This window comes from Ustilago hordei (assembly GCF_900519145.1).
Source record: "Ustilago hordei strain Uho2 genome assembly, contig: UHO2_contig_17, whole genome shotgun sequence".
Classification (NCBI taxonomy): Eukaryota; Fungi; Basidiomycota; class Ustilaginomycetes; order Ustilaginales; family Ustilaginaceae; genus Ustilago; species Ustilago hordei.
Window position 1 is genome coordinate 528,557 of NW_024545291.1, and position 25,280 is coordinate 553,836.

The 25,280-nt window shown below is 52.3% G+C and overlaps 11 protein-coding genes across 11 annotated transcripts; 5 read left to right on the forward strand and 6 right to left on the reverse strand.

Annotated features, from left to right (window-relative positions):
- Positions 1–320: 320 nt before the first annotated feature.
- Positions 321–2,687, forward strand: UHO2_06237 (putative dolichyl-phosphate-mannose--protein mannosyltransferase; the record flags this gene model as incomplete). Its single annotated transcript, XM_041560460.1, has 1 exon — positions 321–2,687. One exon carries the CDS (start codon positions 321–323, stop codon positions 2,685–2,687), a length of 2,367 nt encoding a protein of 788 aa, XP_041416394.1.
- A 482-nt stretch (positions 2,688–3,169) lies between these two features.
- On the reverse strand, positions 3,170–5,086 carry UHO2_06238 (uncharacterized protein; the record flags this gene model as incomplete). The annotated part of the gene is made up of 1 exon (XM_041560461.1): positions 3,170–5,086. The coding sequence occupies one exon, from the start codon at positions 5,084–5,086 to the stop codon at positions 3,170–3,172; it is 1,917 nt and encodes a 638-aa protein (XP_041416395.1).
- A 915-nt stretch (positions 5,087–6,001) lies between these two features.
- UHO2_06239 (uncharacterized protein) lies at positions 6,002–6,841 on the reverse strand (the record flags this gene model as incomplete). The annotated part of the gene is made up of 3 exons (XM_041560462.1): positions 6,002–6,367; positions 6,506–6,667; positions 6,800–6,841. 3 exons carry the CDS (start codon positions 6,839–6,841, stop codon positions 6,002–6,004), a joined length of 570 nt encoding a protein of 189 aa, XP_041416396.1.
- A 649-nt stretch (positions 6,842–7,490) lies between these two features.
- On the forward strand, positions 7,491–8,108 carry UHO2_06240 (related to ISA1 - mitochondrial matrix protein involved in biogenesis of the iron-sulfur cluster of Fe/S proteins; the record flags this gene model as incomplete). The annotated part of the gene is made up of 1 exon (XM_041560463.1): positions 7,491–8,108. The coding sequence occupies one exon, from the start codon at positions 7,491–7,493 to the stop codon at positions 8,106–8,108; it is 618 nt and encodes a 205-aa protein (XP_041416397.1).
- Positions 8,109–8,524: 416 nt separating this feature from the next.
- Positions 8,525–10,036, forward strand: UHO2_06241 (uncharacterized protein; the record flags this gene model as incomplete). Its single annotated transcript, XM_041560464.1, has 1 exon — positions 8,525–10,036. The coding sequence occupies one exon, from the start codon at positions 8,525–8,527 to the stop codon at positions 10,034–10,036; it is 1,512 nt and encodes a 503-aa protein (XP_041416398.1).
- A 250-nt stretch (positions 10,037–10,286) lies between these two features.
- On the reverse strand, positions 10,287–13,124 carry UHO2_06242 (uncharacterized protein; the record flags this gene model as incomplete). The annotated part of the gene is made up of 1 exon (XM_041560465.1): positions 10,287–13,124. The coding sequence occupies one exon, from the start codon at positions 13,122–13,124 to the stop codon at positions 10,287–10,289; it is 2,838 nt and encodes a 945-aa protein (XP_041416399.1).
- A 276-nt stretch (positions 13,125–13,400) lies between these two features.
- Positions 13,401–14,507, forward strand: UHO2_06243 (uncharacterized protein; the record flags this gene model as incomplete). Its single annotated transcript, XM_041560466.1, has 2 exons — positions 13,401–14,010; positions 14,098–14,507. The coding sequence occupies 2 exons, from the start codon at positions 13,401–13,403 to the stop codon at positions 14,505–14,507; spliced, it is 1,020 nt and encodes a 339-aa protein (XP_041416400.1).
- A 183-nt stretch (positions 14,508–14,690) lies between these two features.
- Positions 14,691–16,931, reverse strand: UHO2_06244 (uncharacterized protein; the record flags this gene model as incomplete). Its single annotated transcript, XM_041560467.1, has 1 exon — positions 14,691–16,931. One exon carries the CDS (start codon positions 16,929–16,931, stop codon positions 14,691–14,693), a length of 2,241 nt encoding a protein of 746 aa, XP_041416401.1.
- A 1,661-nt stretch (positions 16,932–18,592) lies between these two features.
- UHO2_06245 (uncharacterized protein) lies at positions 18,593–21,412 on the reverse strand (the record flags this gene model as incomplete). Its single annotated transcript, XM_041560468.1, has 1 exon — positions 18,593–21,412. The coding sequence occupies one exon, from the start codon at positions 21,410–21,412 to the stop codon at positions 18,593–18,595; it is 2,820 nt and encodes a 939-aa protein (XP_041416402.1).
- Positions 21,413–22,337: 925 nt separating this feature from the next.
- UHO2_06246 (putative cytochrome-c oxidase chain V precursor) lies at positions 22,338–23,343 on the forward strand (the record flags this gene model as incomplete). The annotated part of the gene is made up of 3 exons (XM_041560469.1): positions 22,338–22,626; positions 22,950–23,084; positions 23,207–23,343. 3 exons carry the CDS (start codon positions 22,338–22,340, stop codon positions 23,341–23,343), a joined length of 561 nt encoding a protein of 186 aa, XP_041416403.1.
- Positions 23,344–23,563: 220 nt separating this feature from the next.
- Positions 23,564–25,011, reverse strand: UHO2_06247 (uncharacterized protein; the record flags this gene model as incomplete). The annotated part of the gene is made up of 8 exons (XM_041560470.1): positions 23,564–23,664; positions 23,808–23,935; positions 24,028–24,223; positions 24,300–24,372; positions 24,462–24,505; positions 24,584–24,701; positions 24,776–24,854; positions 24,941–25,011. The coding sequence occupies 8 exons, from the start codon at positions 25,009–25,011 to the stop codon at positions 23,564–23,566; spliced, it is 810 nt and encodes a 269-aa protein (XP_041416404.1).
- Positions 25,012–25,280: the final 269 nt, after the last annotated feature.

The following is a 25,280-nucleotide window of genomic DNA, read 5'->3' on the forward strand; positions in this document are numbered from 1 at the left end:
ACGCAACTCGCAATATCCCCCCCAAAACCCCCCACTTTCAGCCACGCGCCTCGAAGCTGCACTCCATGCTACCCACCCCGCGCAGAGACGCCGAAAAGAGGTCTTGCTACGCCACCGTCAATTGGGACCAACCATCGACTCCCAACACACCTCACCACGCCCCTGGCTATTCCTCTTCTGCCTCCACCTCTTCTGCTCTCGAATCTTCGCTCGACAATCCTCCTCCTTACCGCAAACGCTACATCGATAGCCACGACTCTTTGCTGCCGACTCACTCTCCACCTTCCACCGCATACCTCAGTCACGACTCGCCACAGAGGATGACCAGTCCAGCTGGCAATCGCCGCTTTGCCGCTGGCTTTGACCCATATGCTTCCAGCACTGGCGACTCGGATGTTACCTTGGCTCATTCCATCTCCCACTCGGCAGCACTCAAAGCAAACCAGGCTGGCTTTGCTTTATCCCAGCCATCGCATCGCCAGAGCGCCAGAGTCAACAAGTACGATCATCTCATCCCAGTCCACAAGCACCGCACTCCCAATTTTGATCTCATTGCATGGACGTTGCGTCAGGAGGAAGTCATCGGTCTCATCTACACCATCCTTTCTCTCATCACACGTCTTTGGGCAATCGGTCTCAGCAAAGTCGTCGTTTGGGACGAAGCGCATTTCGGTAAATTCGGCTCACACTATCTCCAGCAGGAGTTCTACTTTGATGTCCACCCTCCCCTTGGCAAGATGCTCGTAGGTCTTGCTGGTCTCATCAGCGGCTACCGCGGTCAGTTTGAGTTCAAGTCAGGCGAGAACTACCCTGCCGATGTCAACTACATCGGTATGAGGGTCATCCTCGCCATGTTCGGTGTTGCTATGGTCCCGCTCGCCTGGTTCACCAGTGGAGGTCTCCATTGGAACTGGCGTGCTCGCCATCTCCTCACCATCATGGTTCTCCTCGATAACGGCTGGCTCGTCATCTCGCGATTCATCCTCCTCGACTCGATGCTCCTATGCTTCACCTTCACCACCGTCCATGGTCTCGTCAAGTTCATGCAGTACAAGTCCGCTCCTTTCTCCAAAGCATGGTGGTTCTGGCTCGCTTTCACTGGCGCTTCCATTGGCTGCGTCTCTTCCGTCAAGTGGGTCGGCCTCTTTGTCACTGCCCTTGTCGGTGTCTTCACCGTCGAGGATCTCTGGGACAAGTTTGGCGACCTTCGTATCCCCGTCCGCGCCTATGCTCGCCACTGGTGCGCCCGCATTCTCTGTCTCATCTTCTTGCCTCTCACCATCTACATGCTCAGCTTCAAGGCTCACTTTATCATCCTTAGCCGATCGGGTCCAGGCGATGCACAGATGAGCAGTCTCTTCCAGAGTCACCTGCGTGGCAACGACTTTGCACTCTCGCCTCCAGAAGCTGCTTTCGGCTCCAAGATCACACTCAAGAACATGGGCTACGGTGGTGGCCTCCTCCACTCGCACGTTCAGACCTACCCAGTCGGATCGCAGCAGCAACAGGTCACCTGCTACCACTACCGTGACAACAACAACGAGTTCATCATCACTCCACCTTGGAACGAGGAGCAACTGCCTGCCAACTACTCGGGCTCAGATCAGCCTCTCCGTATGCTCAAGGACAACGACATCATCCGTCTCGTCCACGATCAGACCAAGCGCAACATTCACTCGCATCACATCGCTGCACCCGTCACCAAGGAGAACCTTGAAGTCTCGTGCTACGGCGACGAGAACACTGGTGACGACAACGATCACTGGATTGTCGAGGTCGTCGATGACATGGTCCATGGCAAGGTTTACCGTGGTGGACCTGTTCGATCTCTCACAACGCGTATCAGGTTGCGACACAAGAACATTGGCTGCTACCTGCGTGCTGCCAACGCTGTGCTTCCACAATGGGGCTGGAAGCAGGTCGAGGTCTCGTGCGACAAAGAGAACAACGCCAAGGACGAACACACATGGTGGAACATCGAGAATCACTGGAACGACCGTCTGCCTCCCGGTGACGAAAAACTCTACCGTTCCCCCTTCCTGCGCGACTTTATCCACCTCAACGTTGCAATGATGACATCCAACAATGCCCTCATCCCTGACGCTGACAAGGAAGACATCTTGGCAAGTAAACCTTTCGACTGGCCTTTCCTCTGGAACGGTCTCCGAATGAACTCGTGGGATGACAACACGATCAAATACTATTTGCTTGGTAATCCTGTCATCTGGTGGTCTTCCTCCATCTCCCTTGTCGTCTTCGGCGCTACTTGGCTATACTATATGATGCGTCGTCAGCGTCGAATTCAAGACCTTTCTCCCAACGATTGGGCTCATTTCCTTTACGTTGGTAAAATAGCTGCCTTTGGATGGGCTCTTCACTATCTTCCCTTTTTGATCATGGCGAGAGTGTGTTACCTACACCACTACCTTCCCATCCTTTACTTTGCCGTGCTGATGCTGGCTCATTTGATGGATCATTTCCTTTGGAGGCCTACGACTGCGGTCTACTACTTTGGTGGTAGACAGAGAAAACCGCTCGGGCAAGGAGTAAAGAATGTAGCTTTTGCAACCGCAGTTGCAGCAGTTGCCACCGCTTTTTGGTGGTTTAGGAACAATAGCTACGGTTTTCAGGGCGATATTAACAAACACAAGGGTTTGAAGTGGAGGAAAAGCTGGAATATTTATTAGAGCTTCTCTTGCGGTAGATGTTGCTATTGGTGGAGGCAGTGGAATGTGTACATAGTGTATTGCTACTGACTTGTTGAACAATAGCATCTTGCATCTGGAAACATCTCCTCGTCTCTCCCTTCTGCACAACTAATTCTTCTCCCCAGAGAACACTAAAAAAAATTCACACCGCTTCGAACACTATACATGCGCAAACCTACAACACTCTCTACCCATCAACTCGACCTTCTTCCAACCTCCCAAACCTCACCGGCATCCACAGTCAGCTACAAAACCACAACGACAACTGCAAGACGAACCCCCGCGCCGGGATAACTCTACCAGACATGCGGGTGCAAACAAGGCAAAAACAAGTACGGTGAAAAGGATAAACGTGGGAAGAAGGCAAGCTCGTATCGCATTACATGCATAACACACATCAGACTGGAAATGGATACGTTGCATGGAAAGAATTTGTCCATTGAACAGATACTGACAGATATCTATGCTGACGAACAAGTAAATGAAGCATTAGAGGGTATTGTTACAGCTAACGAGTCTCTGTTTCGCGGCGCTCGACAACCATACCGTGCTACTGGCTCTGCTGCTTGCTCATCCTCTTGGTCCATATCATCACGATACGAGGCACGCCCTGTGGTGTTCGAAGCGGATGCTGCTTGCTCTGCTTGCTCTGCTTGCTCTGCTTGCTCTGCTTGCTCTGCTTGCGCCAAAGCTCGAGCTTGACGCTTTTCCTCGTTAAAACTCCTATGATCGTCCCATCCGATAAACCCGAAACTGCTCAGTACAGCTGTTGAGCCAATGACGGCAACCAAGCCACCCGTGTGACTAGCCTTTAAGGCATCAATCAGAACCGCTAGCGGTATCGTCAAGGACAACCCCAGTGTAGTAATCAGAGGCGAACTCTTCAGCATAGCCAAGAGGTAGATAAAGTCACTAACCAAAGTGATGCACATATTCACCACCATTCCTGCCCAAATCTGCGCTGATGGTGGGAGAGAGAAAGATTCGATCCCAGTGTAATGCAGAATGGCAAGCAAAGGCCAGAGACAGAGGATGTTGATAGCTCCAACCATGCCGAACATGAGAGGCATCGAGATCCGATCTTCAGAGCCGATGCGAGTCTTGAGCAGCATGACGTAGAGAGAGTAGAGCAAGGCTGAGAGGAGAGCAAGCATGTCTCCGAGTGGTGCGTTGGGCGCTTTGCTAGCCATAAGACCCACCGAGGGGCTGCTGCGAGATGCGAGAGCAGTGCAACGCTTCCACAGGCCATCGAGGACAAATTCGGCAGTGGGGGTGATGGTGGTGGATGTAGCGGTGTCTCGATCAGCCAAAGTGACTGCAGCTACGCCGAGTGCGGAGATGCAAACCGCTGCCAAACGCGGCAAAGTGAATCTGTCGACTCCAAGCACTGCTCCAAGAGCAAGGGTGAAGAAACCACTTGCCGAGCCGATCGTCGTTCCGCTCGCAACCGATGTCAACCCCAGACCTGCATTGATGGCCCAGTTGGCACCGAACCAGACAAGCGTGAATTGCGATGCCAGCACGGCTGTCTCCCTGAGCGTCAATGGTGGAAGTGGTAAGGGAATGATCGGGGCGGAACAAGAGAGAGGAAAATCTGTTGGTGAGCGGACAATACTGATGGAGGTGCGAGGCCGTCTGCCGTCGATAGATGATGGACGTGGTACCGAAGTTGAAACGAGGAAAGGAGGGACTGGCGACCTGGGCCGGGAGACGGGTGGTGTTGGCGCAAGCAAAGGTGTAGACGCTGTTGAAGAATCTGTGTGCTGCTGTTGTTGTGCATTGCAGAAGGAAGGCGTGAGAGGGATTGGCTTCTGCTTGAGATTGGATTGGCAAGGCTTCTTGCCACCTCTTCCACGCTGTTGCTGCTGCTCTTCGGCCATGAGGGCAAAAGGTGTGATAGCTGGTTGATCAATCATCCTTGCCTGACCTGCTACCTCGACTTGATGCGTGACTGTTGGTACGTCAAAACCCAGAGTGTTGAGCCAGCGAGGAATTGCTTTCTTGTCATGCTCGATTGCTTGGTCTCGGTTTACTGCTCCCTCGACATCTTCCTGTGGCAGCCTAGAATACTGCTTGACTTGGGCAGCTTTACTCCACCTCTTTCTCAGCCTGCTGCTGACAAGATAAGGCAGAAGGTATAGTGCGAAGGACGAGGTGTTGGCATAGGTGACGAAGAATGGCTTATCGTATCCACCCGTGGTCAATAGCGCGTTGGTGAGGAAGTTGGAAGCCGTCCATAGAAAGACGACGATAAGGAGGAGAAGGAGACCTTGCATGTAAGATTTGCGCCTGCGCTGCGATTGAGACTCGCCAGAAGTCGTCGTCGTCGCCGATGGATCCGCGGTTGGCGATGCTGTGGTATATGATGTGTCGGCCATCGTCGTCGCCTCTGTGGTGGTTTGAGAGATAAGCTGGGGAGCAAGCCAAGCTGATCTTGGGCTGAAAAGGATCACCTGATTCGCCACAGCTATCGGATATATTCCGACAAGCTTTGGATGTGACGATCGAGAGGGATGTGACGATCGAGAGGGATGTGACGATCGAGAGGGATGGTGGTTGATAAGGTGACAATGTGAAGCAAGAGCTGGTCAGTCACGGCTATCAATTCTCTCTCTCGTGCGATACAAAGCACCGAGCACACCAAAAAAGAAAAAGAAAAAGACGTGATTTTCTGGAGGGCAATCCTTGCGGACAAATGTTTTTGTGATTTGTGATTTGTGATTTGTGATTTGTAATTTGTGATTTGTAATTTGTGATTTATGGCAACTCATCTCCACGGGCGGCAAAATTCTTTTGTCTGCGGATTATCCCACTAAGGTGTGTAAATTAAAGATCTAACAGAAGAAACCCAGATGTGGTGCGCTGCAGCGATCATCAGCATGTTACATCGTCAGCAAGCAACGGACGCCTGCTCGAGTTCCTTCCGACCATCTCTTGATGTAGCGCGATCACATAGCATCTCTCACTCACTCTCACGTGGTGCACTCGAAAGACAAGACTACGGTACTGTACGCCGAATGAAAAAAGACGCCAAGGAGCTCAAAAGCTCGGAAACATGGACTGGACAGACGCATTACAAGCGTGGAAACGGCTCTTGTTGTATTTTTGATGCCATGGATCGAGGTGCGATAGCAGAGCCAAGGCGCAAGAACATCCTGCAGAAGGATCTCTATGTCTTAACCTCTCGTTGCTGCTAAGTGACCTTGGACACGACAAAGCGTATGACGGCTGAGATGTTGGCGAACGAGCCATCAGTACATCCCGATATTGAAAGGCGGGGAGGGGGGACGCATTTAGCTGGCGTTCATGATAGCGTTGATAAGGTCACCGTTGGACTCCTTGAGAGCCTTGACAGCCTTCCTTCGCGAGCAGCTGACCTGCTGCATAACCAGGTCAATGTCCTTGGCGTCAACACCCTCCTCGTCGACGGGAGAGTCATCCTGCTCCTCCTCTTCCTCCTCCTCAACCTTCTTCTCGGCACCGGAAGACTGGAGCGACTCGGCGAGCAAACGCTCCTGAGCCTCGGCCTGAGCCATCTGCTGAGCAGCCTGAGCCTGGGCGAGCTGCGACATGTCCTCAGCCTTGGCCTCTCCGAAAACGATGTAGACGTCAGAGTGCAAAGACTTGTAAACCTCGGGCTGGGCAATCACGTAGAGGTGCTGTAGAGTGCGGTAAGATCGAGATGGTGGTGTGAGATCAAAAAAAACAACAAAACAACAACAACAAGCAAGCAAGTTGGAAAGGTCAGTTGGGATGTCGGTCGAGTGTGGATTAAAGCACTTCGAGACACAACTTACACCTCGGGGGCGGCGCATGGTAACACGGGTGATACCACCGACCTTCTTGAGGCCGATACCCTGGAGAGCCTTGCGCGACTTGCGCTCAGAACGAGAAGCAACCTTGTCGGAAGCGTGAACATCGGCGCCAGCGTCGTCAGACTCGAACTCCTGGACATTGAGCTGCAGTTGAGACGACAAGATCGAAGGGGTTGGTACGTGTTGCGAAAAAGATAAGATGGGTCAGCTTGGTTGTTCGTGCGGAGATGCTTTGCATCCGGATGCGCCTTGTCCGACCAAGGTGTCAAAACTCACGTCCTGAACGTCGTCAGCGATCTCTTCAATGGTAGCAGACATTTTGGGCTGTAGAATGGTAGAGAGGCAATAGAAGGGCGAGTCATAAAAAGCTGTTGGGTCAGTTTCCTGCGGTCGATGGCAGTCGATGGCGGTTGAGGAATGCAGTCGTTGTCCGGGTGAAGCTGTTGATGCGTACTGTGTGTTGATGATTGGTTTGGTGGAGAAAGTAGTTGCTAGAAGAAGAAAGCAAGATGGTGGTTGACGACGAGGACGAGGAGGACAAGGACAAGGACAAGGACAAGGACAAGGTACAAGGTCTGTGTGTGTCTACCTTCTCCTGTTCTAATCAATCTGGCACAGGCAATTACAGAGTAGACCAGCGATTTGTATTCATCTTCCAACACACATTACTATTCACCGCAGTCTTCTTTTTTCTTGTCTGATTTCCAATGTTAGTTGGCAGCACGTGATTCAGATCGGCTCTGAGTGAGATCGGCTCTGAGTGAGATCGGCTCTGAGTGAGATCGGCTCTGAGTGAGATCGGCTGTGAGTGAGATCGGCTGTGATTGTGATTGAGATCGAGATCGAGATTGGTGGTGATCGGGTCTCGGATACCTCCACCTTCCGATGCATTTCTAAGCTGAGTCGACTTGGATTCGACTTCAGACCACCATCTCACTCCAATCACTTCGGATCACATCTTCAGAACATGCTTCGATCGATATTCGAGTCGAGCTTGGCTCGCACAGCCAGTAGTGGCGCAAAGCCAGCGGCTTCAACATCAGCAGTACGACTCGCAACGGCGCAAGTCCCAAGGAGAGGGATAGCCACCTTGTCGTCCTCCTCATCAGCACGCTCCCCACCCACCATCCCTCGAAGAACATCGATTGCAGCGCCCTTCAGCACAACATCAACCCGAACCACTGCCACGCTCATACGCAAGCCCGAAGAACCAGAAGAACCCGAAGTCTATCGCGATGGCGAACCGACCATCATCGCCACGGATCGGGCCATCTCCCAACTCAAGAAAGTAGCTGAACGCGAGAACAATTCATCCTTATCACTGCGGGTCGCTGTCGAACCAGGCGGATGCCACGGCTACCAATACAAAATGGAGATCACCCAAGAGATCGAAGATGATGACTTCCAATTCCAAGTTCATCCTGGCCTTTCCATCTTGGTTGACAGCGTCAGCTTGGCCTTAGTCCGAGGAAGCACTGTCGACTATGTCACAGAACTTATTGGCTCGCAGTTTGCCATCAAGAACAACCCGCAGGCAAAAGGAGCAGGTTGTGGCTGCGGTGTTAGTTGGGAACCTGCAATCTGAACCGCTTTTCGACACGCCAGCACCAAACTCGCCCTCGCTCTCGCTCTCGCTCTTACCTGCATCATCTAGCCAGTCTAGCGCAGTCTAGACGGACTGTTGCTCACACTTGTACACTATCTCAGCGACTCGATGCACTCTTGCTCGTGCTTCTATCGGTCTGCGACCTGCCTGTCAATGTCGGCAAAGCTTCGAAGAGGGAGGCCCTGGATTATGACATCTGTTAGATCTGAAGAACGCACAAAAACTGTCAAGGAGAAAAGGGGAGAAATGTCACTTCTCGAATCTTGGCAGTGGGGAATGTTGTCCAGGAGGCAATGTTGCCCAGGAGAGCGACTTGTTGAATAACTCAGCACTGCTCAACTCACTTTCATCTCCTTCTCTCCAACCATTGCACATACCTTGGAACAGCTGCAAACATGCCACTCAACTACTCCAAATGGGACAACCTCGAGCTCTCCGACGACTCAGATATCGAGGTCCACCCCAACATTGACAAGAAATCCTTCATTCGATGGAAGCAACGTGACATTCACGAAAAGCGTGATCAACGCAAAGCCGAAAAGGACGCTATCAAGGCCGAGATGGATACGAACGATGCTCTCTCTCCGCGCCTGGACGAGTTGATTGGTAGTACGAAGAAGCAAGGCTCGGCTTACTATTCCAGAGAAGTGGCAAAGCTCAGTGCTGGAAGACAGCAACGTGGTAACATGGACGGTCCCAATGGTCCGACTACCGACGATATGATTCTTAGTCTTCTGCTTCAGATTCAACAGCATGAGAACCTTAAGGGCAAGACAGGCAACGATTTGGATGAGGCGCTGCTCAACGAACTCCAACGACACAGAGAGAAGCTCGGGGCAAGACAGACACAGATTCAATTCCAGTTGGAACAGATGGAAAAGGAAGACTCGAAAAAGATCACAAGCGATAGCATCAGAGACGCCTGGAACTCGGGCTACGTTGCTAAAGCCGAACCTCAGCCAGAGCTCAAGCGGAAATCCGCAAGCAAAGCAGAGCAGAAAGCCGAAACAGTCATCGAGACGCTCAACAATCCCTCCTCGTCCATCTCTGCAGCTGGTGCTCCCTCCTCCACCCCAACCGCAGCCGCCGCAGAGAGTGACGATGACGAGGACGACATCCCCGAAGCAGACGACATCCAGCGCCAATTCGCCGACCTGCCCTGCTGCGTTCCCTCCTCAATCCCTCTCTCGGCCTCGACAATCCCATCCGAATTTAACCCAACCAAATCGCTCAACATCAACGCCTTCGAAACAGCCCTTCAATTCCTCTCGAAACACAAACTCCTCCTCCATCCATCCAGCAACACCACCGACTCGCTCCTCCTTGAAGCATTCAACGCCCAAATGGCCTCCAAATCCTCGCTCGCTCGTCGATGTGTTGAGAAAGCACTCATGATTCAGTACTGCAACAAGCTTGGTCCTGATGGTGTCAATCTTTTCTTCCGTCGCATGGTCGCTTCCAAAGACGGTCGTGCCAGTGTTGTCTATCTCAACGACGTACTTGCCACCTACGCTCGTATCCGGGATCGTTCAAAAACGCTTGCAGAACAACAAAAGAACGCGGGAGAGGGAGAAGAGCAGATCCAGTTGGTCGCAGAAGATGATACCACGACAATCAGTTTCGATCTCCCAGATGGACCCCCGCCAGAGGTTATTGAATTGCAAGGTGAGGCAAAGGAGAATCTTAACCCAGAAGACGTCAGAGCTTGGCTTCAGAGGAGATGGGATATCTTCCAAAGCTTCCCAGAGGATTTTAGGAAGGCTCTTGAAACAAAGCAGCTCATTCGCGTCAACGAGGTCCTGGCTAGCATCAACGTCGATCAGGCTGAACAGATTGTTCGCAATCTCGACCAGGCTGGCATTTTGAATTTCTCAAGCTCACAGATTAGCCAACAGTCGGCACACTGAACACCAATACCTCCACTTGAGGCATGTTCGAATACCTGCATTCTACCTCATCTGCCTCATGCCTGATCAACATCAACCTCTGCATCTCCTGTACAATACAGTACAGTACTGTACGTCAAGATCCGCAAAATGCAATGCACACTCGCGTTCGCTCATGCTTCCAACCATATTCGACACTTTAACAGACCGAGGTTTTCGAATTCAACCTTGCTTTCTGGCGAGAAAATGAACGATTGCTGGTGCGAAAGAGTCACATCCACCCTCTGAGTCTGGCGACAGATGCGAAAGCGTGTGAGTTACAGAATGCTTGTACCTGTTCATTGGTCCATGCGTCCAACTGGTCGCTTGGCTTTTCGTTTTTTTCCGTGCCGGTGTGGACAAGGTAGGTGCTGACGAGTACTTTGCCTGTGTCCGTGGAGAGCTCAGCTGCTTTCTTCCAGAACCGCAGAATGCGTTCACTTTCGGCATAAATGACAGAAGCAATGTTCGAGAGGTAGTCAAGGTCCGCTGCGAGCTGGGCGGCACCCATGTCGCTCAACAGTGGCAGAGAGGAAAGTACAGAGGTGAGAAAGTGTGTAAGCAACTGCGTGAGCAGGGAGCGAAGGTACTGTGAGAGCACACCTGCGTCCGCTTCACTCTCTTCGCCAGCGGCAGCGGTAGTGTCGGAGCAAGTGCCGAGGCAAGAAGGAACAGTAGTGGTCGAAAACGCTTGACGGTGCATGCTCGACCTAGTCTCCGCTGCTGAGGCTGTATCCTTGACTGCCATCTCTTTCTCCACGTTCCTGATGTTCTCGCCGCCCTCGCCCTTCTTGCTGCTGTCGAGACAGAAAAGAAGTGCCTCGTCTGCATACCCTTCGAACAACCTGGGCAAATTGAGCATCGCCTCTCCGACGCGTGCCATTGCCTCAGTCGGACTAAGACTGAATTTGGGCATCGCAAGATCGTACTCGTTGACGATACTTGGATGCTTATTCGACCTCCAGATTTGCAGCGATGGGTAGAGCTCAAACTCGGGGAGGAACTGAGAGAGAACGAGCTGATGCTGGAAAGTTTGCACTGCTGACGCGATCCAAAGCACCGAGTCACGCGCAATGGGCAACAGAACATGATCGGAGGAGCAAGTGTTCCAAGAAGCGGCAGAGAGCAAGCGTTTCGACTTTGCAATCAGCTCATGCAGCCTGCTTGAGTTGAGCGAAGATGTTGCTAGAGCAGAAGTGGGTGTTGTAAAGTCGACTACATCTTGATCTTTGCCCTGTGCCGCGGGTTTGACGATTGTTGCAAGTTCCGAGATCTGATATGCGATAGCCTCTTCCAAGCCTCGTACAGCAGCCATCGCATCTCTGCAGGCGCTTAGCTTCTCGGTGGCTTTTCTGAACTCATCCCAGTCGGCTGATGTAAGCACATCGCCTCTCTCGTCATAAGTCAATACAGCTTGTCCTGGTCCAGCGGAAAGATGAATTCTGCGTATCCTGCCTTGTGTTGATGTGAGGGTGCGCTGAAGCTCCAATTCGAGCTCACTTCTGGCAGACGACATGGCGGTCTCAAAGACAGCATCCAAGGATGGGAGTAGCAAGGGCGTAGCGAGTGATTTTGTGAGCGCAGTGGATCGTCGAAGAGCTGCCTTTACAACCTGAGATGCTTGTGTCGAAGCAGCGGAGACAGAGGGAGAAGTGCAAGTCGTGGAAGCTTGTAAGGATTGCAATCGAGACTGCATTGCTTCGGCCTCGAAAGTTGCAAGACGAGTCTGGTAGGGGATGAAGGGCTCGATCATGAGCCTGAGCCATGGCTTTTCGGTGGTTTCGAGTGCAAGTAAGGTGCTGTCGATTAGAGATGTACATGTGTCGGCCTCTTGGTCTGTGCTTGGCTGCTTTGATCTCGATTGGGGCAAGATGGACTGAACCGCTCGGACAGCATCTTCGGTAGCCTTGTAAGCATCTGTGAGGGCAGCCAGGAAGGTCTCGAGGTCGGGTGCACGAGTGGCATGCTGAATGCAAGCGTGAATGGGTGGGTCGAGGCTGTAGAGGATGTGGGCAGTGAGAAGTTGTGTTGCTCTGTTGGGATCTGTGAAGAGCGAAGAGGATGCGAGGCGCTCTTCTCCAAGCAAGGCTAGCAGATCGGCATAGAGCCGTGTAAGTTGTGCTGGAAGTGACTTTTCGTTTGTTTCTGAAGCAGTTTGCGCCCAACGCGAAAGCAAAGCTTGTGAGCGTGTATCGGTGTATACCTGAAAGAAGGTAGACACTCCGTTGTGCGTCTGAGCGAGCAAGCTTGCCATTTGAGATACCTTTTCCGCCTCTCTTGCTGTGATTGCTTGCTGCAAGACGGGGAGGAGCTGTTCGTGTATTCTGCTAGTCAGACTCTGTAGCAATGCCGTTCTCTCTTGATTCGACTTGTGCGAGCCGCTGAAAAGACGCAAAGAGTCGGCAGCCTTGGCGACTCTATCTACGGCTTGCTGCCAGCTCTGTTCGGAGAGTAGCACGGTGACCTGGCTTTCGAGCGTTGACCATGCTTGCGCTTGCCTGAGCGCGTGTCTAGCTTCGATGAGACCTGCTTTTGCTTTGGAAAGAGCTGCGATGCTGGCAAGTGCAGTGTCTGCGCAAGTGTCCTTGGTGGAAGACTGCGTTTGCAAAGCATGTAGGCGCGATTGAAGGGTTGTGGCGGTCTCAGACATGAGCTTGAGCTCGATGCCTATCTTGGGGATGGTAGATACAAGCGAGGCGATAATCTGATCGAGTTCTGTGCGAGATGCATCGCGGACTGATGAGAGCGAAAGTGAGAGATCGCGAAGAGCGGCCGACGTATCTTGGAGCTTGGAAGTGGTGGTGGCAGTAACGTTGGTGGCAGTAACGTTGGTGGCAGTAATGTTGGTGGCAGTAATGTTGATGGCGTCGGCTGGTGTGCCCTCATTTTGCTGAGTCGATGGCGATGGTGATCTAGTGGCGTATTGATCGAGCCAAGCTGCGAGCTGAGCTTGTCCTTTACACTTGCCAAGTGCCGCAATCGCATCTGATCCCGATGCTCTGGTCGAGGATGATGATGATGCAGCATTATCGGATGGTCCGTACTGCTCAGCAGGCCTTGAGAGCGCCATGGCTGATCCGAGTCTGCTGACAAAGAGCCAAACTGTGATGAACGGGAGAGGGAAAGCTGGAAAAGATGTCTTTGCAACTGTCACACACAAGCCACCTGACCGTCTCTTGCGCCCCCCGTCGGCTCTTCCATTTACTCGGCCCGTTTTCCGTCCCACAATTTCCCACGAGTGATTTCAGCAAAAAGGTGCTTGCTCGGCTTCTTTCCGATGGAAACCTTGTTCCTTTGCACCATCACCGCTCGCTTTCTCTCTCTGATCACAATTCGATTTGTCAGCATGTCGAGCGCAGTAAAAGCAAACCCATCAGTGGCAAATCCATCAGTGGCAAACCCATTAGTAGCAGGCCCATCAACAGCAATATCAGCAACGGCATCGGACAGTGCTGCCAACGCCGACCTTGTCGCTACCACCTTCAAGCGCCTCCATCCCATCTCGTACCTCTCGCGTTTTCTCGACTCGTCAGTTCGAGAAGATGGTCGTTCGCTTTCCTCTTTCCGTGATGCAACCTTGACACTCGGCTCCATCTCCACCGCTGATGGCTCCTGCTTCGTCCGCATTGGCAAGACATCCTGCATCGCTGCCATCAAAGCTGAAGTCGCTCCACCTCAGCTCTCTCGTCCAAATGATGGATATCTCATCCCCAACGTAGAGCTTCCAGCCGTCTGCTCTTCCAAGTTCAAACCTGGAGCTCCTGGTGAGGAAGCTCAGGTCTTGACAAGCAGGCTACTCGCATTGCTTAACAGCTCCAACCTGCTCGATCGAGAGCAACTGCGTATCGAATCAGCAAAGGCTGTTTGGTGTCTCTATCTTGACATTAGTTTCATTTGCTTTGATGGTAATGCAATGGATGCTGCTGTGTTGGCCGCTGTTGCTGCTCTCTCGGATAGTAAGTCTGCTTCGGACAGGTGAAGCATGCCGCTTACGAACCCTATCTGACTTTGCTTCTGCTTCTTGCTTTGATCTGATTCTGCAGCCAAACTATCGAAAGCATGCTACGATGCAGACACAGAACAAGTTCGATCTTCTTCTTCGCCCGCCGATCGCATTCGATTGCAGCTTGACGACATGCCTTTCGCTTCATCCTTTGCCATATTCGAAAACACACACCTTCTCAGTGACCCCACTGCTTTCGAAGCAGCACTAGCCTCTTCACACCTCACAATCGCCATCTCGATCAACACTACCAGCATCTCCAAGTCATCGCAAACGAAACCGGTCGTCTCATTCTTACATCACTCAGGTCATCTTTCCACTTGCAGCTCTGATCAGTCTCGATCAGCGACAGATCAAGAGAATCTTGAAACTTGCATCGACAGAGCACATGCGAGAGCAAAACAGCTGGCCACCTTGCTGCACAACGCTCGCTCATCATCATCAACTTGAGGCACTGCATTGCACACCAAGTCTTCCCCTTGTATTTGTACTTGACATAACTTAGTAGCTTTCCTAGTAGACATGGCAACTTGAGCAGAGCTTCTCCTGTGTTGCTGTCTTTGTCTTGAGACCGAGTAGATGGCAGAGCGGTGGCTTGGTATTTGGTTATGGCGCCAAGTTCAGTAGCCAAGTTCAGTAGCCAGTAAAAGCGCGCGCACGCTCGCAGAGCTGGTGTACCTTCATGCCCGCTCTGCTTCCTTTGAGCAAGACAGAGTTGCGTCGTACGGTTGAGATGATTCGTTCGCGAGTCTTTTGATCCACCGTCGTCAAGAGCTGCGTAACAACCTGAATTCCATGGGCAGCTAGACAGACGTCGATCAAGCCAGGTCGACGAGGCTGCGAGCTATGACACATGGCTTCGACGTAGTCTTGAAGGAATTGCCCATCACCCGTCTTGAGTGCGCTCATTACCGCTTTCTGGCCGTACTGAGATAAAGTTAGTTTGCAAGCCGAGCGTACAAGGCGACTCAAGACAGCACGGCGTTCTTCTTGGGCACCGTGTTCGATCATGTGCTGTACCACCCAAACGCCCCATTGATTCGTGGCACATTCGTCAAGCTGCTCGAGTACTTCTTGCATGCATTCCGCTTTCTCCGTTGACTGTGCGGATTCAAAGATGTTTTGGCAAATGATGCTGCCGGTCTCCTGTCGAGCAGTGCGTGCCCACTGACCCTTGAGTTGCTTGTTAATGGATGCAAAGATTTGCTCGCGGAACTGAGGTTCCTTCCACTCTGTCTCCAGGATGCGCTGCCAGACATGAATCGAGTGTCGAGAAGTGAGAGTCTGGTCGAGTCGTGAACCAAGTAACTCTTCAGTAACAGCTTGGCCGACATTTTCCTCGCACTCGAGCGCCTTCTGAACAACGTGACATCCAAACTGCGACATGGTCAGCTCAACAAAAGCGCCTCCAAGATGCATTACCATCTCAGGTCGAGCTTCGATGGCACTTTGGACTAAGAAGTTGCCGTGACGATCGTGCGAAAGTGCAACAAGCCTAGCGCAGATGGCTTGAAAGATCTCTTCCTGTCGTTCGCGACTACCGTTCTTGAGTTGCTGTTGCAGTAGCAAGCTTGCCTCTTGGCCGCGCTTGTCAAGGATCGTGCCAACGAGCGTGGAAGCGGGAGTCGACTCGAGCTTGGATGGAGCCAGCGGGGTCAGACCGGGCGAGTTGCGATAAGAGGTGCCAGTAAGGGAAGCCTTTGAGCGGACATGACCAGGAAGAGAGGCAGGAGCAGAGACTATGTCGAAAGGACTGATCGTACCAGTCAGAGTATGAGAGCCAGCAAGAGGCGTCGAACATGTCTCAGCCATCGCGACGCGTCGACTAAGCTCGGCAGCCGAGATATCACTCGCCCTGAAAGGTTGATTGGCAACGCTGCTGGCCGGGGTGCTGGCTTCACGCTGGCTGAAAGAATCAATATTGCGGCTGCTTTGAGCCCAGACTGATGCAGCAGTACCACGCTCACCCCCGCGAGCAGAGCAAGACAATGCGGATGCATTGGGCCTCGAAGCTTCGTGATATACCTGCACTGGGTCAGCACCATCGTAAACGCGCTGAAGACGAGGCGGTGATGTCAAAGGTGGGTGGTGTGCACAGAAGGGGGCCGGCCGATCAAGATTCTGACCCTCGAGGGAGCCGGGACTGATGTTGATCCTGACTACCTCTTGCGCCATGCGTCGAAGAGCCATGTTCTCCAGCTTGAGGCGCTTGAGCTCTTCCATTACATAGTCTGGCAGAGGTCTGTGCTGAGGCTCGATGTAGGCAAAACTGGGCGGCGTCTCTTGGCCGGATTCAGAGGGGTAGATGGGAGGGAAAGGAAGACCTGAGACTTGGAAGGGATCAGAGTAGTCCGAGCTGAGATCCGATCCGGGTTCAGATGCTGGTACCTGTCGTTCTTCGCCATAGATACCAGATGAGCTAGAAGGCAAACGTTGATGCATGGATATCTTGGAGTCAGTTCGAACCGCGGCAATTGGTCCGGTCGGCGGCTCGGAAGGATTGCGCTTGTATGGCCAAGCGGCCTTGTCGCCGACCGTTGGCTGGATTTGATGTTCTTCAGAATGCCAGGCGGCCAAGCTGTATGCTTGGTCGCCTTTCGTGGTTTCGTTGCGATCTAGACCCATGTACTTGTCGAAGTTGGTGGGCAAGTGCAGTTCCAAGGAAGCGTGACTATAGTGACTGCAAGGGCGAGGCAACTGTGCTCCCGTCTTGTACAAGTCTGAATCAAATGCAGCGCCAGAGGTTGAAAAGGCAGGTTCTCGCGACATATCTGCCAGCTTCTGACTCGCTATGTCGGGCTTGAACGCTTGCTCTTCGAAAAAGTTGTTTTGAGCGACGTTTCTTGGTGTCACTGTATCGCGACCTGGGTTCATTACCGGCTGGAAAGAGAACGACATTCGTCTGTCTGTTGAGCTTACTTGCAAGGCAAATGCCGAAATATAGCTTGATTCTGAGATGTTTTGTGCTTTATATAAGGCGGCAGACGATCACGACCGAGGTCATTGAAAGCAGTTGAAATGCGGTTTGGAGCAATGAGCGAGGGAGGTAGAGTACGAGAGAGATGCAGCACTCTGTTGATGCAAGATAAGGTACAGCAGAAGCAGCATATGCAATAGCAACGAAGAAGTAAAGCTAGCAGGTGTTCCTGATGAAAGGGGGGGAAGGGGGGTGCTAGCAGGCAGCCTCTTTTTTTTGTCTCCTTTTTTTCTTCTTCCAAGAAAGGAGGGAGGTGGTTGAGATGAGGCAATAGAAAGAGCGTTTGCGTGCTGTGAAGAAGACGACGGCGGTAGATAGAATGCGAGACTTGAGACCGACCTGGTCTTTTAAGCGAACTGGTCCTCTTCTTCGTCAGTTGGCAACGTGCGAAGAGCGAAGGATTGGTATGGATTCACAGACTCGAATACGCATACAGCCAGGATTCCTGCATAGAACTCTGTCCTTTGCTCTCTCGAGGTCGCTGCTGGAGCAAGATAGGAGGCGAGCTTGGTGCTCGTCGCCATACAGAGCTGAGGTGCACTGTGGTCTCCATGTGACTCGCCTACTTAGCATTCGAGGCTCAAGCCTGGACCTGAAGAAATCGCCGGTGTTTGAGCTCGCATGGTATGGGAAGCGAAGAGGCCAGACTTGTCTAATCAGCGTGAAAGAAGCACCTGCTCTGAGGGCTGAGTCAGGCTGTCGAGCATTTCTCGCGTTGCTGCCAGGAGAAAGGCACGAGTCGGCGACTTGATTGAGGAGTGTCCATAGAGCGAGGTTTCTTGTGGGTAGAGTGGGTAGAGGAGGGTGGCATCTATTCGTATGTACAGCTTAGGGAGCTGTCGACCATTGTGAATGGGTGTATGAGTGTATGCGCTCCGTTGAAAGGCTCTTTCGTGCAGCACCGATGGCCTCGAGTTTTCGTCGGTTTTTGCCACTCATTTCGCTCAAATTGGATGGATGGATGTGGATGGCGGTGAGTGGCGGTGAGTGGCGACGAAGCGCTGTTGGAGCAAGTCGAGGTGCTTCATTGATAGCAAAAGAGAAGGCTTTGGCTCAGTTTGTGACAAGACGAAATTGAGATTGTCGAGATCACAATGTGACAGAAGCAAGAAGAGACCGTGTCGAGAGGGATGGCCTCTGATCGTTGAGAGTTGGGAGCCTTCGGATGAGGTCCGACGACATAGCCTCATCACCTGTGTCTATCAAAGTTTCCTCCAGATTCGGCTGTGTCGGCCCGCGTCTCCCGCCAAACTGTGATTGTGATTATAGCAAAGAGAGCACACACTCGATATGTCTCGCTTCCTCCTTGTCACAGCCTTCCCACGCTCAGATGCTCAGACGCTCAGATGCTCAGACGCTCAGATGCTCAGATGCTCAGGTGTTGTGCGCTTCCCGTCTCGCTTCGGCTCTGACTCTGGAAAGAGGGCAGAGAAGTCGATCGCCGCTTCATCAGACAGTCAGACGCAGATGGTCATGGAGATCGGAAAGGTAAAAGCCTCTTCTTGTATGCTCTGCTGGAATTCTATTGGAAAAGAGAAGCAAGGCGCGAGGGCAATCGTTATATGTCGACACTTGAACTGCCAAACATGGTGGGATCTTCAGTTTCATCTTCTTGGTCGTTGTCCGAACCTTGGCCTCCCATTTGCAGCACTGCATCGGCTTCTCGAAGAATCTGAGAGATGGTTCGCTCGTGACGCGATGTTGAAGGTGCTGCTCCTGACGCTGCTCCTGACGCTGCTCCTGACGCTGCTGCTGCTCCTGATACTGCTGCTGCTCCTGATACTGCTGCTGCTTTGCTGTTCTTGTCGTTCGCTGTTGTCTTGTCCCTCTCCTTGTCCTTATCTTTGCCAAGGCCAAACAATCCTACTCGCTTCTTCTTTGCAAGTGTCTCTGGCGACATGAATAATTCTGAGCTAGATGGGGGCGCAAGTGGCGATGTAGGCGATATCGATGGATCGATGGGTCGAGAAACATCTATGGCACGTCTAGAGGAAGAGACTGAACCCGAAGCCGCTTGGCGTGATGGTGGCTGACCTCGTGCACCCAAACCGAGAGCTAAAGGACTTGTCGACGAGCAACTGCCTTCTTTCGACTCTTGGCAAACTGGAATGCGCACCGGCGATGTGATTGCAGCGGCTGAGCATGATGGCGACTTGGCTGCACTCGTGACCTCGGGATCTTTTGATAAAAGACTGCTGCTGCTGCTGCTGCTGCTGCTGCTGCGGCTGGTGATTATTGTCCAAGGTTCAAGTGGCGCTTCTTCGTCTTTCTCATCTACTGTCACTATCGATTGGAATTGCAACGGAAGTCCCGACTTGCGATTCTGGTATTGTGAAGCAGTCATTGCTGCCTTCTGTGCCAATTCCAATTCGGAAGCCTCGCCGTCTTTTGCCTTGTCCGCTTCTTGTCGCTTTGTCTCTGCTTTCGCAATCGATTCGCCTTCCAGCTGGATCGGATCTGCCGAGATCTCTTTCGTTGGTCTTGGATCTTGATCGATGTCAGCTTTGTCGAGGATCTGATTGCTAGTGCTGCTGCTGAGAGAAAGTTCCTTGGAAGCTGTCGTAGAATCGTGAGCACCTGATCGGGCTGATTGCTCCCACTTTGATGATCGCGACGAGACAGGCTCGTTGGCGTCAGAAGACAATGTTACGCTTCTCAAATCCTTGTTTGGCTCTGACGCTGCACGCTTTTCGTCGCCAGAGACATGATCTTTGGCAGGCAATAAGGTGGGCAACGCTGCCTCTGCCTCCTCTGCTTCCTCTGCTTCCTTTGGTATTGATTCGCTGTCTTGAGGTGGAACATCAACTTTCCTATTGCTCGTGCTTGCTCCAGGCGTAGCTTTCTCCTCTTCGGTTTCTTCCGTGTCGACGACATCAGTTTTGCTCATCTCAGCATTTGTGGACAAAGGTGAAGGTTCTTCAAGAATGAGCCTTTCCACCTTCGCCTTGATCTCGGCCGGTTCGCTGCTCTGATCCTCGTCGTCTGCCTTCTTGGCCGGTTCATCACCGACAACCTTGGTGGCTTCTGCTTCTTCTTCACCCTCTTCGGGCGCAGCAGCTAACGACTGCTTTGGTGCCTCAGCTTCTAGCTTGACGACCTCCTTTTCTCGCTCGACCGCTTCAGTTGCTTCGTCACCCTTCCATTCGGGCGTCTCCAAAGTGGCTTCAGTCACGGTCGACGGCTGTGCCGACAAGGTTGAAGTGCCTCCTGAGGCCGTCGAACGTTTTGCTGACGCATCGTCAACGGATGTTCCGATCTGAGATGCTGGTGCAGGACCAGCGAGAGCAGTAAGCTTTGAAGTGCTTTCGTGAGCAAGACTACTGCGAGCAGAGCCATGTCCCTTCTCTTTCGCTTTGAGCGCCAAGTCTCTCGCCACCGCTTCATCTCTCGCCTTGTCCGCTACTGAAGATGGTCGATGAACACGCTCGCCACCCAAGCCAAGGCCTTGCGGGATAGCGCCTTGCTCCAGGAACTGATCCACCTCATCCTCACCGATATCGACATTGCTGAGACCCAGGGATGCAAACAGCTCATCCATATTGTCCTGGCTTACGATGTGCTTCATGCGACTCTCTTCCATAGCATCATCTAGCGTCTTTCCTTGCGAGACCGCATCGCGCAGCAAAGCTCCCGAGGTCTTCCGATTCGATGTAAGCGCCGCCGCTTCTGCAGCTAGCGCCCGAGTGGAGCGCTGCGTAGCCGAATAGCGAGCCACGGGCGAAGCTCGCGTTGCTGCACTTGCAGCAGATGGACTTGGCCATCCCGATGGCATTCGTTGGTGTGATGTTGTTGCTCCCATCTTGGCCAATCGCAGCGGCTTGATGGCTGCTTCTTTCGATGGAACATACTTCTTCTCCGACCTCGTAGCTGCCTCGGCTGGTAGCTTGCCGATCTCAGCTAGCAACGCATCGACGTCGTCATCGTTCAGCTCCTCTTCCTTGATGTTCAGAGACGATATGAACTGATCCGCATCAGGCTCCTTCCAGCGTCCTGCACCTTCTGCTGCGTAGGGCAGCGTTGGGTATAAGCTAGGATCTTTGGAGCTCACTGCCGATTGAGCAGGATGTGGTGCTGGTGGCGTAGCCTGTGCAGCTGCTGGAGAGACGCCGAGCAATACTTCGAGCTCGCCAAACTCGACTGCCTCTTCGAACTCATCGTACGAGCCTACCCACTCGTTGTTGACCAGAATGCCCGGAAGTTGCGGATCCTTGGCCTTGCGACGCCATCGGCTCTTTGCATCATCGTCCGAAGCGAGATCGTGGTAGATATAGGGGATCTTCTTGATGGCAAGCACCGAAGTAAAGCGCTCATGCCGTGTTCGGACCTTGACGTTGGACAGGATCGAAGTGCTAAACAATTCGATTGTGGGACCCACCATCCTGTCGACCTGGCCTCTCTGAAAGCCTGCGAGGTTGGCTGTCTTGTCGATGGCAGCTATCGCAGACTGGCTTTGCTTCTTGCTATGATGTTGCTGTAGAGCCTCAATTGCCCACAAACACGAAAGTGACACTGCGTTGTACAACCACCAACTCGTTCTCTGTGCTCCATGTTGGCGTGGGCAGAGGGCCGTGTGTTACATACATGCAGCTCACTTTTCCTCCACCCCGACACCTTTTGACACGCTCACACGCTCAAGAAGCCGAGCGAGACCCTTCCAGAAGATCTTTTCGTCTCGGGCGACAGTGGCAAAGGGAACAGAGCCAGCTGTTCACAAGAGACTGTTGGTAAGGCAAATGCGAAAATCGGTTCCGCTGTTAGTTTTCCGGCAATCGGGTCGAAAAGGAAGGGATCGGGATGACGAGTCCAAGCTCTGACATTTCAAAGCCTTTCAAAATGTTTTCCCAGGCAGGAGACAGCAGCGTTGCGATTACCAATCCGAGTCTCATTTTCGAATCCTTGTATTCGAATACTTGGCTTCTACCCTTTCAAGGCGTCCAAGTGACTTCAAACTTGCCAAATCGGATCTGCCAGGTTGAATTCAACAGAGGCTCAGGTTCAAGCAAGGTTTCTACTCAAACAGCTGGAATAGTGCTTCGAATTTCTCCCGCTCTTGCAAAAGGCTACTTGACGGGTCAATCCAGGCAAGGCTTTCTCAGGGAAGAGAGCATTTCGCGATTTTCTTCTTAGCTGCTATCGCATCTCAGTCAGCCAGGCCAGTCAAGAAGACTCTCTCGTTGACATCATCGTTACCCTCACTTCTAATCTACACCTATCATCACCATCATCACCATCATCATCATCATCTTCGTCATCCTCACCATCTCGATCGACACGTTTCCGACATTCGCGTCAGCACATTCATCATGATCGGCCAGAACGTTGCTCGTGCTTCTCAAAGCGGCCTCCGCACTGCCACTCTCCTTGGCCGACGAACCATGGTCACCCAACAGGAGCGATGGACTCTCGAGACGGCCCGCAATGCTGGCTCTTACATTGACGGCCCTAACAAGGTTCAGCTCAGTCACGTCGTCCCCAACATCGAGGCCAGCTGGAAGTCTCTTTCCAAGGAGGAGCAGTACGGTGTTTTCCGTCAGTTGGAAGAGCTCCAGAGGAAAGACTGGAAGGAGCTTAGCATTAACGAGAAGAAGGCTGGTAAGTATCTGCAGCAGCATCACAGTCTTGTCGCCAACAGCATTCGCCAGCAAGGGATAATGAGAGGCAGTCGATTCAACAAGCATTCGACATGTAGAAAAGCACACCGCACCACACTGGCACTTGATCCAGTCCACTGTTCTGCAATACACGCACTAGACAGCACCCGTCACATCCTGAGGCCGCGCTCCCGCATACAATCTCATTGGGACCGACAACAATCAAACTACCCCTTGCTGGTGTTCGGCAAGAGATAAAATAGCTGCATCCCCTCAACAGGCCGCTGATCATTCATCCATCATTGCATTGCGCTATCTCTACAGCTTACTTTGTTTCCTTCGGTCCTCACGGTCCGCGCAAGCCCATCACTGCCTCCGGTCAGGGTGCCAAGACCTTCGCTGGCGTTGTTGCCCTCCTCGGTGTTACGACTGTTGTCTACTACCTCATGCGCGCCAACGGTAAGTCTGCCCTCGTTCCAATTCAGATGGCTCATGAGGTCTGCGCACATGCTTACATATTTCTGATCTCTCTCTCTCGCACATTCTGCCACGGACCTCGACCTTTGCGTACATTCCGACAGGTGGTGCTCCCGTCAAGACCATGACCAAGGAGTGGCAAGAGGCTTCCAACCGGATCGCTATCGAACAGAAGCAGAACCCCATCACCGGTATCTCGAGCGAAAACTACCAGGGCAAGGGTCACGTTCAGTCCGCATAGGTCTGACTATAACTCGCTGTTCCACACATACACACACACACACACACACACACACACACACACACACACATGACTCTTGTTTCACATGCGCCGTCTTTTTCAGGGAGGAAAGACAATCTAGATCGATTTTGCAAAGCATTCGGTCGCATGGCTCGACCGTTCCTCCGTCCGTCGCTGGCTACATTGTTGGGCAAAGCTGTCTATTCGCAACTTGGCATCACTACAACTTGGAGGAAGGCTTGGGGACATGATCCAGCAGAGGCACACCGGTCAACTTGCTCAGCTGTGCCAAGGCAGGCGTTGAATCGCTCGAATCCACGCCTGTTGGTCAGCAGGAACGAGAAATTGAGATGTTCGGATTGAACAAAGAAAGCAAGCTCGGTCAGTCGCCTGTTCGTAAGAGTGAGGATAAGGTGACAGCGTTGGCCAGCGGGCAAGTTTGCATCTCATCTCGCGAGACTCACGGATGGTAGTAATGCCGAGCTTCTGGGCAGCTTTGAGATTGGGACCAATGTCGTCCAGGAAGATAACCTCGGAGGCTTGTAGGTTGAGCAGATGCAGTGCATGCTTGTAGAACTCTGGATCGGGTTTTCTGTTTTGACAAAGATAAACACCATGCGCCAAGTGAGCGAGATAGATGGCAAACTTACCCACACCGAGCAGAGCTTTGGTATCGTCACTTACCTCTTGCCGACAACTGCACTCTCGATGTAGTGGTCGAACATCTTGCGCAGCTCATACTGAGACTCACCAAGGCCCAGGTGTTGGAGCTCTTCTTCCAGCGAGGGCGCTTTGACCGCACTGCTTTGTGCATCCGCTACCATCTCAGTTGGAGGTGCAAAGTTATTGGTCAAGGCGGCAATGGTGAACTTGCGCGACTCTATCGCTTTGGTGTAAATGCTGTGGTAAGCTGCGTCGATCACTGTGAGTCGAGGTGCGGGATAGATGATGCTCACCCTTCAACTTGTTGATGGCAATACGCACTTTCGGGTCTACCTGAGTCGAGTAGCGCATCATCTGTCCAAAGAGCTGTTAAGCGAACCAAACCCCAAAGAAGAAAGAGTGCATGGCTTAGCCTTAGAATGGCCTTAGAGAATGCTGTGCGAATGTATGCTTACCTCTCTCCCATCAACTTGCAGCTTGGTCGGTAGCTTGGGCACTTCTGCAGAACGGCGGATCTGGATTAGCAACTCATCCTTCAACAGCGCCGATATCCACTGTGCGCTTATGATATGCTCACCTTGGCCTCGGCTCTTGCAGAACTTGGTGTAAGCTGCATTATTGTTCTCGACGTTGCTCAGCTGCTCGCCAAAGCGTCGGTAGAAGGTATACAGGTCCAGTTCATTCCGCTCGAAGCACTGTGAGCGCAAACATAGCCATCCCAATGTCAGCTAATCCTTCTCCACAGGCTTGCTTCGGATTGCCAACTCACCTGGAAAGCTCCGCGATGACCTTGAGCTGTAATCGCCACGTTGAGGTACTGAAACGGAAGCCCATGTTCTTTCTCATACCTGCATACAAGTGCAGACGACCAAGCCACATAGGCTATCAGCATCTCTACACCGCACGACCAGCTTCCGAGTCGTTATTCACTCACCTATTGATGGCAAAGAGCGGACTACCTACCACGACGCCGCCAATGTCAAAGATGACTGCCTTGAATGTCATTCCTGTTTCTCCCCAGCTTATCTGTGTGCGCTGATGAATGCTAGTAGTCAACAAACCCTCCGTCCTCTAGTCTTCCAAACTGTTTCTGATCTCCTAACGAATCTTGTTTCGACTGGTATAGACCTTGTAGCAGTGGTGACCGTGATGATATACACAAGCATGAAGCAAACCATCTCCAACATCTTATCCAACATCTCCATGCCCGGAAGTCGGGTAAAACAAAACACCGACATACGATCCAAACATGTTGCCAAGCACACCGAACCCAA